We start from the raw sequence: 13570 nt of genomic DNA, 5'->3' as shown, positions 1-13570 counted from the left end.
AGCCCCCAGCCTGGTAGGTCCCCTCTTTTAGGTATCTTACTTTTTCTTTTTATTTGTAGCTGAACTTCTGAGCATCTCAGCATGTGGGACACAAAACCAATTCCCAAGCTCTGTCTTCCTCCTTTGATTCCCTCATGTTGCTTGATTCAGTACCTCTCTTTTTCTCTTGCTCCCTTAATCTTAACCGTCGGCAGCTCAAATCCTTTCCAACAGTATGGTTTCATTACTACTGCACATTCCCTTCTCTAGTTTTCTCTTGCCTACACTCTTCCTATATCCCAGTTTTCATTTATCTTACTCTGCACCAGTCATACTTAAGCACCTTATTCTCCCTCCTCAGTGCCAGCCCCACAGTTCTCTTGGTTTCACTGCTCCCAACTTCTTAAATTTTACAGCCATGTAGTACCTCCTCCCCCAAGGGAAGTGCCTGCTGGCACATGCCCAGATGACATATTTTACTGCCCCCTGCTCCTCCTCTGCTTTTCCAAGCATTTCACTTGCACTACTGATGTCCCCAATGCTGCCATGCAAATTAATCTACTATAGAATAAAACCAATTTATTTAGGTAGGAAGGCTGCAACAGGGTTGGACACTGGGATTGTTCTGGTAGCCTAAAGATGCCTATTGGATTTTTCTGACACAAGTGTGACAGAAGCTATGCTACCCTTTTCACTTGCCTTGCACTGCAAAATCAGGACGATGGTTATCCCTGAAGCTCGTTTTGCTGACTGAAAGGGTCTATGCCCTGTCTCTTCGGGCTCAGCAGTGGCAAATGGCGAACTTAAACTGTTTTCAGAAGTCTTCAGTTGCCTGTTTTGAAGTCCTTTAAAAAAAGAATGTGCCCTAACAACTCGCAAGTACAAAGACATCCTGGTGTCTACGGAACACTGGAAATGCACAAACTGACTGGCCAAAAACGCATCAGCTGCAAGGTTACTTGCTTCAGTTCTGAACAGCACTTCAAGCATACAAAGTAAAGCACCACTACCAAAGCAGCTGAGAATGTTCAACACCACTCTAACAGTACACCAGTGCTGCGTACTTTAAAGTCCAATGTTTCACTCTTTAGACAGAATGGTTAAGAAACTTGGTATTACTTTAGACTGAGAGAGACTTATATATGAAAAAATCACCAGAGTGCAGTTGTACAGTTTTAATGTATTGCAAAGGCTTGTCTTTGGAAACAGGTTCTAATGCTACTCTTGCACACAGGTACACTTCCAGAAGTGCTTAAGTTTCTCTTATTGACACACATCAATATGTCACACTCTTCTTGAATTTCACATGAAGAAACTATTTCAGATGAAAATTCTTTGTTTGGCTAACAATCCACTGCAACTGTGTAAAAGCTATTCAGAAGAGTTATGAAATCCATTTAGTAAGGCCACACAACGTTAAAAGTCCAGTATACTGAATAAAATAATTTTATTTTTAATTAATTCATTTGTTTTTTAAAAGAAAGTTTATGGAATCTGAAAGTTTATGATAAAAGGTAACTTTTAACTGAGACTTAATATAGGAGATTCTCTAGCTAAAATATGTCAAATAGTAAAATCATAAAGAACTAAAAGGTTTTGTGCTATACTGCATGATATGTAAACAATTTTGAAAATATGTCCCCATTATATATTTTGACACAGTATGCACAAATTTAAAAAAATAAACTTGAAATGAAGTTTAAACGCCTCAAGGGATTTCCTAGAAGTAAAGCCATTTGAAAAGCCATTTACAGTCTGCGGTGACAAACTTCTATATAATCAAAATATCTCCTTTTTCCACAATGCAGAATAACCTGCTGAAGGCAACTCCCTACTGAAGTGATGCCAGCAACACAGATCTGATTGTATGACTCCAGCACTTAAAAGAGCACATTGGTTATACATGGCTTTTAACCCTGGGCTACAATTATGCTACCAGAACTAAATTCAAGTCTAAATCAGTCACATAAAGAGGTGTGTGTCGTCTGAACACTGTTTAAAGTCCGTGTTTTCCAGATCTGATGAAGGTGGTGAAGGCGCTCTGAGGTTCTTGTGCTTACATTCAGGGCAGGATGAACTTTGCGAATACCAGATTCTCCAATTAATGACAAACCACAGATCCCAAAGTAGGCATGTAAAGCATCTGAAAGAAGGACAGAAAAGGGAAAATAAAATTATGTCAGGCTGTAACAGCCACACGTTCCTATTCAAACACCCCTGAATAATTACATCCAAGGAAAACAATCAGGTGCTATATTTTAAATCTGAGTTTTGACAGAAGGAATCGGGTTCTGCCCAAAGCCACCAGCATGAAATAGTGTCTAATTTTGTCTTGTAACTACTTGCACAATACTTTACTTTTTCTGAGTGCCATGGCCAAAGAATTTAAGCATCTAGAAACAACTTTGGTTCAGAAAACAAACTTTTTTTTCATGGAAGCATTTTTGGCTGATAATTTTATGAACAGCTAAACTACTGAACACTGAAACACCAAAACTAGTGCCAGTAGCTGCCAACAGCAACATTTAGAGGAATGAAAGAAGTAATAACTTTTCCTAGCTTCACCCCTTCCTGAGAGAATACCCTAGGGATAGTAATTCATGCAGCTTGATCAACAGACAACTGCCACCATTTCTCGTCCCGCGCTGCTCCTGCTGCACACCTTATACCAGCACTACAGCTTGCTGAGTCTGCCTCCTCTGGGTAGCAGCAAGCTGTTAGATTGGATTATCTGCCCATGGAATCGCAGGCTAAAGATGGAAAGAGGATGTGAAGTTCATGTGCCCCCTGCAAATTCTCGAGATGTAATAATCTGTGGAGGTGTCAGTGAATTCATATTTGACTAAAATGATCACAGAATCACTTAGGAAAAGACCTCTAAGATCAGAGTCCAAGCCTTAACCTACCACTGCCAAGTCCAGAACTAACCCAGGTCCCTAAGTGCCAAATCTACACATATTTTAAAAACCTCCAGTGATGGTGACTCCACCCTTTCTCTGGGCAGCCTGTTCCAGTGCTTAACAACCCTTCTGGTGAAGAAATTGAACTACACCTCCCTCTTTCCACTTCAATCATGAAAATCTTATTATATTTTGAGGGAGTTTTTTTCCTTTATTTTTTGTTGTTATTGAAGGAGACAAATTCCTTTATGCCTCTCAGACATCTGACTGCTGGAATGTATTTCTAGCTTAGAACATACTCATCATAATACTGAAAAGTAATTTTACCTGGATGGCTATCTGGCCACTTGGCAAATCCACCAACAAGGCGATCTTGAGTTGACAGGATGTAATTTCGGTTTTTCTCAAAATTTGTATATTGGAATATGTTCAAGAGCTGAAAAGAAATCAGACCATAACAGTAATATACTGAATCCTAGTACAAAAAATCCTTTTTAATACTGAAGTATAGCACTTATTCTAGAGGTCAGCAGTGACAGCAGAGAAAGCAGTAATATGGTAAACCTCCATTTCCTGCCTTTTTGCAAAATGAAAGACCCTTACAGCCTTCGGTGCATTGGTGTTAAACATTTAACCCTTTCAAGTAGAGAAAATGATGCTTAAAGAAATCAAAACAAGTCAATAACCATCCTGTAGCTATTCTGTACACTACCTTCAATGTTGCTCCCACCCAGAAGGAATAGCAAGTGTCTACAGGTTTGTTGGGTCGTCCATGGTAGCCATTCTGTTGTCTCATTATACACCATCTTCTTATTCTGTTCAGTTCTTTTTCTGAGAAAACTTCTTCCAGTTTACCCATCAAACACAGCGATGCAATACCACAAAATGTAGAGCCACCTGTGAAAAGAGAATCTGGTATTTGCAGTGCTTTGATACCCAGATTTTGACTGAAGCCTGTATGATCTCAGTCAGAACTTTAACTAAGGTGTTAACAATTAAATCAATGGATTTTTATGAGTATGAAAATGTTAATTTTAAGTCTAAAATCCAAATAGATAGGAACACTTTTGTTCAGCAGGTATGCCAAAGAGGAAAAAATGCTCTCAACCCAGCTCTAGCACAAATAAACCTGAATTAATTTTCTTAAAGCTGTTTTGTCTCAATGCTGTGCAATGTACACTACACAGCAGTCCAGAAATAAGTAAACTGCATTGCAACAGAAACATTTCTCCATATGTAACTTAAAAAAGAAAGCTATTGGGATGCCAGCAATCAGAGTGAAGCAGAGATGTCAAAGTCAGTCTCAGACACAATCTCCCAGAAGACATAAACAGACAGAAGTGTCTGGTAAGCAGAAACTAAAAAAAAAAAAAAAAAAAAAAAAAAAAAAAAAAAAAAAAAAAAAAAAAAAAAATTAAAGAGCATAGTTAATACTGTGAAAAGGCTCCTGGACTCTCATATTTGTAATATATACAAATTGTGCTTTGTATGCTGTTGACAGATGACCTGGGGCCCGAAGTTCCTCACACTATCCTGGTCCTAGAAGACCCCAGAAACTCTAAGGTTATGCTCATTCTGATGCAAGAGAAGGCTCCTGAAGTAAGGCTATCTGTTATCACTAGCACTCTACAGAAACTTAGTTAACTAAATGTTTAATATGTAGGGATATAATTTAAGTTTTTTGTTGGAAATTCTGCAGGAAGAAAACAGATGAAATCCAATCAAAGCTCAATAATGATAAAGATAGCAAACATTTGATAGAGTCATAGAATCATTCAAGTTGGAAAAGACCTCCAAGATAACCAAGTCCAACCTTTGACCAATCCCCACCTAGTTAAATAGACCACAGCACTAGATTTAGTATCACTTATATAAAGTCAGTAGTTTCTCTGTCACAAGCAGACCATTACTTCATGGAATAGAAACATTTTTGCTAAAAAAACAGCAGTCTCTTAGGGATTCCTATCTTCAGAACTACCTACTGTCTTCAAAAACTAACTGCTGCTTCAAGATTTGGGCTGACAACGGATGCTGTGGAAATGTTTCTAGATTTTACTAAGAGCTGTTGAAACTGGAGATCATCAGGTGCATTGCACAAAATCTCTTGCAGATAAAATCCACAGAGTAGCAATGGCATGTGTGGAAAGTTTGCTCTGTCAGCAAGAGACAAGAACTACAGTCAACACCTTTCAATTAAATATTAATGAAGTAAAATTAATGGAGTTGGTATATTAAGAGCCCATCTGTTCTGATATTAGGCTGGAACTAAGGGAAGAAGATGTCATATTCAGAAGCATGTTTTGGATTTGCTCCTCCTCATCCCACTTCCTTAAAATCATAAAAGAAGGAAAGGTATGACATACTCTGCATCTCTCACAGCATTTTCAATCCCAGTCTTAAAAACAGGTTTAGAACATTTTAACATTCTTACCATGAGATTCCAGTCCAGCTCCCTGCGCCAGGCCATTATCATAGGACTGAAGAAAAAAAATCCCACAAACCAGTTGGTTTAGTACCACATCACTTTCACAGACATTGCAATTTCTTAGTTTATTAGCAAAATTGTCATCAGACCATAAGCACCATTTAACCTGACTAAATTCTGGACTTCCAAAAGTTCTTGGCCCCAAGCAGTTACCAAAGCAGACCTGTTTCAATGCAGGCAGCTTTTACGACTTTCATGGAATTAATTTTAGCTGTGACGCATGTTAAAAGTCTGAAAATGGGTAAACACATCTTTGCCAAAAAGTAAAAGCACGTGATGCAGATTTCCATAAAAGAAAAACTCAAACCTGGCATGCCTACGTTGCTGAGTTTGCGAGTTGTTGCTGCAAGTTTAAGCAACTAAAAAGACTAACATCTAACACATACACTGCAAGCTGCAGCTTGACTTTCTAAAATTTGAACCAGCTAATTTTAAGGAATCCCCATAAATGTCTTAATGTTAAAGCACACAGTGTGAACTCTTAGGCACTGCCTTTTGAGAAAGCAATGCAAATGTTCTACCACACTTCACAGACCCAATAACTGCTAAGCAAAGGCAAGTTGATTAGCAAAGCTATGCTGGCAAAGCTAATTAACTCTACAAACAGCAATGGTAAGGGGAGGTGGTTTGCTTTATGTATGACGAAGTAATTAGCTCCGGAAAAAAGCTGTTAGGAGTGTATCCCAGGCAGTCTACTATACTGGGCTGTTCAATTAGCTTGCAATTCTAATAGACAAAAGTTGACCTTTGGCTTAACTGATGACCATTTATTTACAGACAGCAGCTGTTCTTCAGGAACCTGTGTGCATTAAAAAACTAGGGGAATACTTCTATTTCTTTGTTCTTTTGAAAAAACTCAAGAAACTGTATGCAAAAGAGGCTCTGGGTAACTGTAACATAAAAACTGCATAATGAAGTACTATCCTCAGAAAATGTGTAAATCCAGTTGGGATTTGAAGCAAATCTTTGCTTCAAAGTCCGAAAGTTTCATAACCAGCTTAATTATATCAACAGGCTAATATAATTGCATTTCAAGGAGACTCTACTGGCACAAGCAGATGCTACACTTAAGCTTCTTGCAATATCTCTACTTAAAAAAACCAACAAGTAATGCTGCAAAAAGCAGCATTACAGAGTCTCTAGAAGCTTCAGCATCTTAGTGTCTGTTGATTTTTGATTAGTGAAACACCTGACTTTTGAACATGAAAGACAAATATCAACCTATGCTGATAAAAATTATGTGATTGGAATCCAAGTATTTTACTGACAATAAAACTAGAATTATTTTTGTGATCAGCATTGCATAAACACTTTTCAGTTGAGTAATAGCAAGAAGGCTATCCATTCTGTATAAAGATTCAATTCTTTTTAATATTTTAAACCTTGTTAAATGTACCAATCTTCTGCTGTTCTTGATATGCCTAACTACAGAAACACGCTCCCTCCTTTAGTTTTATTGAACTGTATCTGTCACAATTCTTATACTGCATCATGAAGGGAACAAATTTCAGAATAAAAAGAATAAAAAAAAAATCCACAAGCTTATTACAAATATTACTGTGTTTAATCACCCATGCTACTCTCAGTCCAGATTGGTTGCATTTCAACTGTAGGCCAGTCTGGAAAACTGGAAAAAGTTCTGTTAACTGTCACGTGCTTCATTTACATGCAGATGATGACATTCAACAGTAAATCAAACCCACACCTTTCTGTCAAAGCACTTTACTACTGAGCAAGGCAATCTCTTTTGTTCTATAATTAATGAAAGTGACAGAATGAGGTGATATTGTAGTAAAATAGGAATAACATTTGCAATAGAGTCTGTACCTATATTCACTGCATAGGTACACAATGAGTAACAAATGAAATAATCTCAAATAGAATTTACTTTGCATTGCTCTAAACATAGGTTATTTTTAGCACCATCTACAAAATCTTAATGGGAGAAATCGAGCTCACATTCTTGGATGCCACATTTCACATTCATTGTATTTATCAATGAGATACACTTTCAGAAATACTTCATTCATAGGATAGGTAATTGAACTGGAATACATCTCAAGAAGAGTGGTGGAAAGAGATGAATGAAAGGAACAACCACTGTTGTGAAATGATTTTCACAATGAATGTCTGAATCCCTGAATGTCTGAGTCTTCTTCAGATACATCTTTAGCTCTTAAGTGTGACTAAGCAGGATGCAAAGACTATGTGTAGTTTCCTAGAAGTATCAGGCACCTTGCAACTGAATTAATGCACTGAAATATTGGTCTGATCAAGCAGTGCAAACCCAGAAAACACAGATGAAACTAGTGCATATGTGCATACCAACCCTAGAGTGAATTAACAGCACACTATTGGTTTTAAAGAAGTCCTACTGAACACAGTGTATAGTCAATCCACCAATCCACAGCAAACCCTGGACAAAAATACGGCATCTTTTGCCACACATTTGTACGTGCTAAGATTACTGCTGTCTAGAGAATGCTGCTGGTAGGATCTCTGTAAGTTAATGTCTGAGCTAGCCAGGAAGAGACACAATCTTCATGATAAGCCACAGTAGCTTCTCAACTTTGACCATGCCCAGACTCCAGTTTAACGTCACTGGTGAAGTGAAGTATTAGAACAAGCCCTTCCAAGAAGCCATGCTCTGTTCTGGCTTCAATTATTAATTTTTTTAAGGGGTATCAATTTTCTCAATAGGAACATAACAATTGGAATTTGCAAGTATAAAATTAATGCTGAGTTCTAGAAGCAAAGCATAAATTTGGTTCAAGATCACTGTAGACAATCTCCAGTGCCATTTCAAAGCTCAAACTTTCAAAGAATCTCCACTTGCCTGCTCAGTTAGTAGCCTTATATGACACTTTCTAGCTTTATCTTAGAAAGAAATAGTTGCTTCCTCCTCCCTTCTTCTTTTCAGTGCTACTTATTCCTTTACATACCTCTGTCACACTGCACTTAACAATCTCATTTCTAGAATGAAGAATCCTTAGTATATTAAATGCTACTTTTACACAAGCTGGATCACACCTTTCACAATTCAATTCGACTTTCTTTTTACCCTGTCCAGTTCCACTTCATCTTTTGGGACCAAAACTGCACTCAGATGCTCAAAATGCTAACTAACAGTCAATGTGATGTACAGAACTACAAAATGAGGTATTTGTTCTTTTGTTTTGTTTTCTGTTCTTTCTTAGAATTTGATTCTCCTATACTATTTCTTCTAAGCTATTTGACTAAAGGCTAATCTCAGTAAACACAAAGGTCCAGAAAAGATCAGAGGAGGAAAAATCATCCTGACCTAATCAGTAAAAGCAAGCACTCTGCCTTGGCTCCTCCCTTAGACTGTGAATGGAGAATGGATAAATCACTGTCCCTGGGTGAAACCTACCAAGATGATTCAGAAGGGATATTCTCATCCTGGGAACCTATGATAACTAAGGTGAGCTACCACCTACTGGGGTACCGGGGCTCTTATGGGATGCAGGGGAAGAAAACTGCAGGATTGTATAAAAAAGCCATCAACTTTTTATGGAGTGTTCTCCAGGGAATGTAGGGGTGTGCATAATTTATTATGGGGTGTCTGGGGAAAGGATCAGTGGTGAGAAAGGGAAGTATCAAAGCAGACTGAGGAAGAACAAGCAAGAGAAAACAGAGGGAAAAGGTGGGTAAAAGGTGCTATTAGAGTGTGAACAGACTGCAGGTCCGTATGTTTCTGTGACTGAGCCCTGGTCTCAATCCCCTTGGTCTGTCCAAGACCATGACAGTGTGCCAGAAAGCTTCTTGTGATGTACAGTAAAAAACCTTAGGCATCCAACTACCTCATTTAAAAATAAACAAGGAATAAAAAACAATTTGGTACGAAGCAGGAAATAAGGCCTTTTTAGACTTGTTTCTCACATAAATTTTACAATCTCACTGCTGGCAGCAACTACTCATTTACAGCAAAAGCTGCATGTTGTCATAGATTTGGGTCTTTTTTTTGGACCAAAAGAGTTTACTACATGTTTACTCACATTCAAGGAACTGCAGTTTTCAAGCTTCCTCAGCTTCTTTAAACAAAATTTATTCTAATCTTGGAAAATGAAACTAAATTAAACTAATGAAATGTCATGGGGAAACTCCAACCAAATATGAAGACAGCTTGCACACAGAATATATTCATGTGTATTTTCCTTCATTCCAAGTATCTAATAAATAAATAATGAAGTGTATAATTGGAAACATTAACTATGAACTGATGTCAACGATTTTTTTCCTTTAAATGCTTTTCCTTTAAATCTGTGTATCTTTTAAAAATCAGGCCTACAGCTCAATGAAATGTGAGGATTTTATTGACACAGTGCTTTATATACTTTTTCTAAGTTACAGAAACATCAGCCCCCAATTTTCAAAAACATGCTTTATATTTTTTAATGATTTTAAAGATTTTTAAAAGATTTAACTTGAAGTTAACAAACACACCAAATAAAATTACCTTGGTAGCACACTCATTACAATGAAAATACAAAATGCAAAAAACCCAATGTACTTTATCAATTTCAACTTGCTAAAGTAGCAAAGAGAAAATAAAGGAATTACCATAATACATCAATTTGGACAAAGATATTTTTTAGGCATAGTTAAGAAATAAAGCTATAAATGTTAAACTGTAGAAAGAAATAACATTTTGTGAAGACTCACCATACTTCTTCTGATGTAGTCTATAGCTTTCTTCATATCCATGCCTGACCAGTTATCAAGCATGTAGCAGATACAGGAAGCACAGTACACAAACCTCATATCATTTTCACTTCCTTCCAGCACGGCACAGAAACTGAAAGAAACATTTATGTCTTAGACACTGTGTCGCCTGTTTCACCAGAAAATATGAAAAGCAGTTCATGGAATTGCACTGTATTTCCTTTAAAGATTAGTTACTTCTATTTAGAGTAGTCTTATAAATATAACCCAAAGCTATGCTAGATTTTCTTTTTAGAAGATGTGATTCTAAGCCAAGGAAAATGAATAGAACTATTAATATTTAGGGGCCTGGGTGACTATTTCCAGCAATGAAATGACACTGGTCTTTATTTTATTAATTCAAACCTGTTATAATATATACTGATACATGAGTTAACATTTTGACATTTACCACTTTGGGTAGAATTTTTTGCTTTTCTGGGAATCCTAATAGCTCACAAAGCTTTCTTTCCTTATTTTATCTTCACAATCAATTTCCAATGTATGTGTAAATGTAATTGCTAATACTAACACAAATTGTGAAAATAGCCTTCAATTCAGTTTTTCATTTCTTATGGTTATAACCTTTTCAAACTCCATGAACATTTTAAAATTATTGTATCTGGGTTACTTTGACACAATCACAGAAACTCTTAAAATGATGATGGATGCTGTGATTTGGATACTTGTATAAGAGGTATTTAAAAAAACAACAGATGTGGTGCTTAGGAACATGGTTTAGTGCTGGACTTGGCAGTGCTGGGTTAATGGCTGGAGTTCATGATATTAGAAGTCCTTTCCAACCTAAATGATTCTATGATAAACAGAAATAGATAAAAAGTTGAATTACCTGTGACAAGAAATAAATCTTTAATTGTTTCTTCTAAGATTTGCTGCCTGACAAGCGCTGGTTCAAAGGGCTAGTTAATATACTTTGATGACTTAACTACTTGCAAGAAGTCAGCACATGCATGGCTTCTGTGACTGATACTGATTACCAACCAAATATTTTCTAATAGAACAAAAAGATTATACAGCTACTTTCATGAAAAATGTGTTTCTTATGTTTCCTTCCACATGTGGCTTAGTATTAACCATCCAGAGAGTTGCAGAATATAAAATATCTTTTACCTTCCATCCTCCAGCTGGAGAGCTCTTAGTCCTGCCAGTATGGCATCTTTATTTACTCGACTTAAATCATCTCCAAGAATAACCAGACACGACAGACCTGTGTAAGTCATTGCTATGTGCCCACTGTCATAGGGATGAGATACACCTGGACCCTAGAAAAACCAGAAAAAAACCAAAAATATTGAAACATCACAATACCTTCTATTACAGCCAAGCTTTTTTTCCTTCCAATTAAGATGTAAACAAATTTCTTTTCCCTTGACTCGTCATGGTTAAACCGAAGGCATCCTGCTTAGCTTTCCTAAGCTACTGCATAGCTCTGTTACCCTTGTAAACACTTGGTCAGAGGGAAGCTTTGGAAAAAGCTCTGCCACGAGTTATATTTATGCAACAATTAAGCAAAAAGATGGGATGTCCTCAACTGTATCTAAGTTTATCCTGACACAACACTGGGCATTAGCTGCCTGGCAGCTGGGTAAGCACTGTTAAACAGCCAAACCTCCGGAGGTTCCCTCAGCAAAGATGTTACAACCTAATGATCTACAAATAGAAAGCAGTATAAGAGATTATTAGTAATCACTCTGTCAATTGAAGCAATACCAAATTAGCCACTCATCTGCTTTCATGTCTATTTTAAAACAATAATCAGAGCTTAAACAAAGTATTTACATACCAAATAATCAGAGGAATATAGAATATACTGTGCTGAAGGGACCCACAAGGATCACTGAATGGCAACTGAGAAGCTAAAATGAGAGTTATGTGCTAACTAGTCACACAATATAAATCACAGAAATGGCCAGGGGATTGATACTGCTGTGCTAAAACTATTATTTGTCTTTCTGGTATTTTTCAGGAACAACCTGAACTGTGGCACTTCATGAAAACAGAGACTACATGTAATAAGATGCCTATGGATACTTGGGATGGTTCTGTTTGAAGTAACTGGAAGACAACTATTTTAAACAGGATAAAAGCTATTTCAATACTGAGTAGTAGAGACATTTTTAAATCATATTACTGGCATTGCTGCCTAATCAGTTGCCATTTTTATTTTGCAAGCAATTCTAAAGTAAAAATCAGTATAAAACTGAATTTAATATTATGTTACATGTACTTGGAATTTTTCAGGCAAGTCATACTTATTTTCAAAGCCCAAAGGCTTTGTTTCTAACAGGAAACTGGAAGAAAAATAATAATCCACTAGACAGCAAGGGACTGCTCTCATACTAGAGAATCAAACACTGTTGGGAAAGGGAGCCAGAGAAAAAGGTGAAATGATTGCAGCAGTACTGGAAAAGCTCTACCTATGCAACACAGGAGAGCAAGAAACTGAGTGCTGAGAGCTGCACCTTTTTTCCTTTATTTCTACCCCTTGACCCTCTGATGACAAGGGGGAACAAATCTCAACAGCTCCCACTCCATTCCCTGTGCTGCCAGTGCCCTCAATTGCTGTCTCCTACCCTGCACATCCCCCAGTCACAGACACACAACCAGAGTGGCAGAGGCTGCAGGACCTCTGGTGTTTGTCTGGTCAAACCCCCTGTTCAAGCACTGTCATCTACAGATGGGCACCCAGGCGTGTCCCAGTTCTGACCCTAAAGCTTCTCACAGTTTTTGTCAAATGAAATAAAAGACACACAATAGCCAGTGAAAATCTGTGGAAAGGTTATCAGTTATTAGGATCAACTGCTTACAAAATGTCTCAGCAGTTCCCATCAGCAACTATGAAGAAAATTAAGCTTGCAAACGTCTACATAATTTAAGTTAAAACTAGAATCAGAGGAACTCCTGATTTCTTCCTCCTTGGACTAAGCCAGAGCAAGTGAAATGCAGAAGATGCCTTTGCTGATTTCAAAGAAACACACTGAGCCTGTGAATCAAGGTAAACTGTTCACCATGGCAGTTCACACACTTTTATAGGTAGTTCATCTCCAAATAAACACTGAAATCAGGAATAACTGAACAGTAATATGTACAGTGAAAGAGTTTGTCTTTACATTTAAATATATTATTTCCACAGGAAGACTACATTCACTAAGCAAGGAGGGTTTACAGAAGTATATTCAGACTTGCTTTTTAGAACCATATTTATAAAAACTCTACCCAAATGTTCTAACTAAAAGAAATACGCCTGGCTTTCCAGGAAATTTTCTAAGACCTCTACAGTTGTCAAACAACGTTCTCCTCTAAATGACAATATTTTCACAGTGTCTGTATAAAGTAACTGAAAATTACCACTTCACTAGATTTTTTCATTCTACTTTTCTACACACATGCTAATTCCACATAGCTCTTAAAGCCTTAGTAGCCTACAAATATGTTTAAATAATTAAGCCCTTACTTTTTAGTG

General features: G+C 37.2%; 1 protein-coding gene across 1 annotated transcript in view; it reads right to left on the bottom strand.

Annotated features, from left to right (window-relative positions):
* Positions 1-1412: 1412 nt before the first annotated feature.
* Positions 1413-13570, bottom strand: part of PGGT1B (protein geranylgeranyltransferase type I subunit beta) — a 33102-nt gene continuing 20944 nt past the window's right edge. The window contains 7 exon segments of the mRNA XM_027905977.1: positions 1413-1985; positions 1988-2122; positions 3207-3315; positions 3592-3776; positions 5311-5356; positions 10048-10180; positions 11218-11369. Of these exon segments, the coding sequence (XP_027761778.1) occupies positions 1942-1985; positions 1988-2122; positions 3207-3315; positions 3592-3776; positions 5311-5356; positions 10048-10180; positions 11218-11369 (804 nt within the window). The 3' untranslated portion in view covers positions 1413-1941.

Source organism: Empidonax traillii, unplaced genomic scaffold, assembly GCF_003031625.1.
Source record: "Empidonax traillii isolate 1590-97213 ecotype Southwest subspecies unplaced genomic scaffold, ASM303162v1 scaffold3:size4013460, whole genome shotgun sequence".
NCBI classification, from domain to species: domain Eukaryota; kingdom Metazoa; phylum Chordata; class Aves; order Passeriformes; family Tyrannidae; genus Empidonax; species Empidonax traillii.
This window is presented reverse-complemented; position numbering and strand designations above follow the sequence as displayed.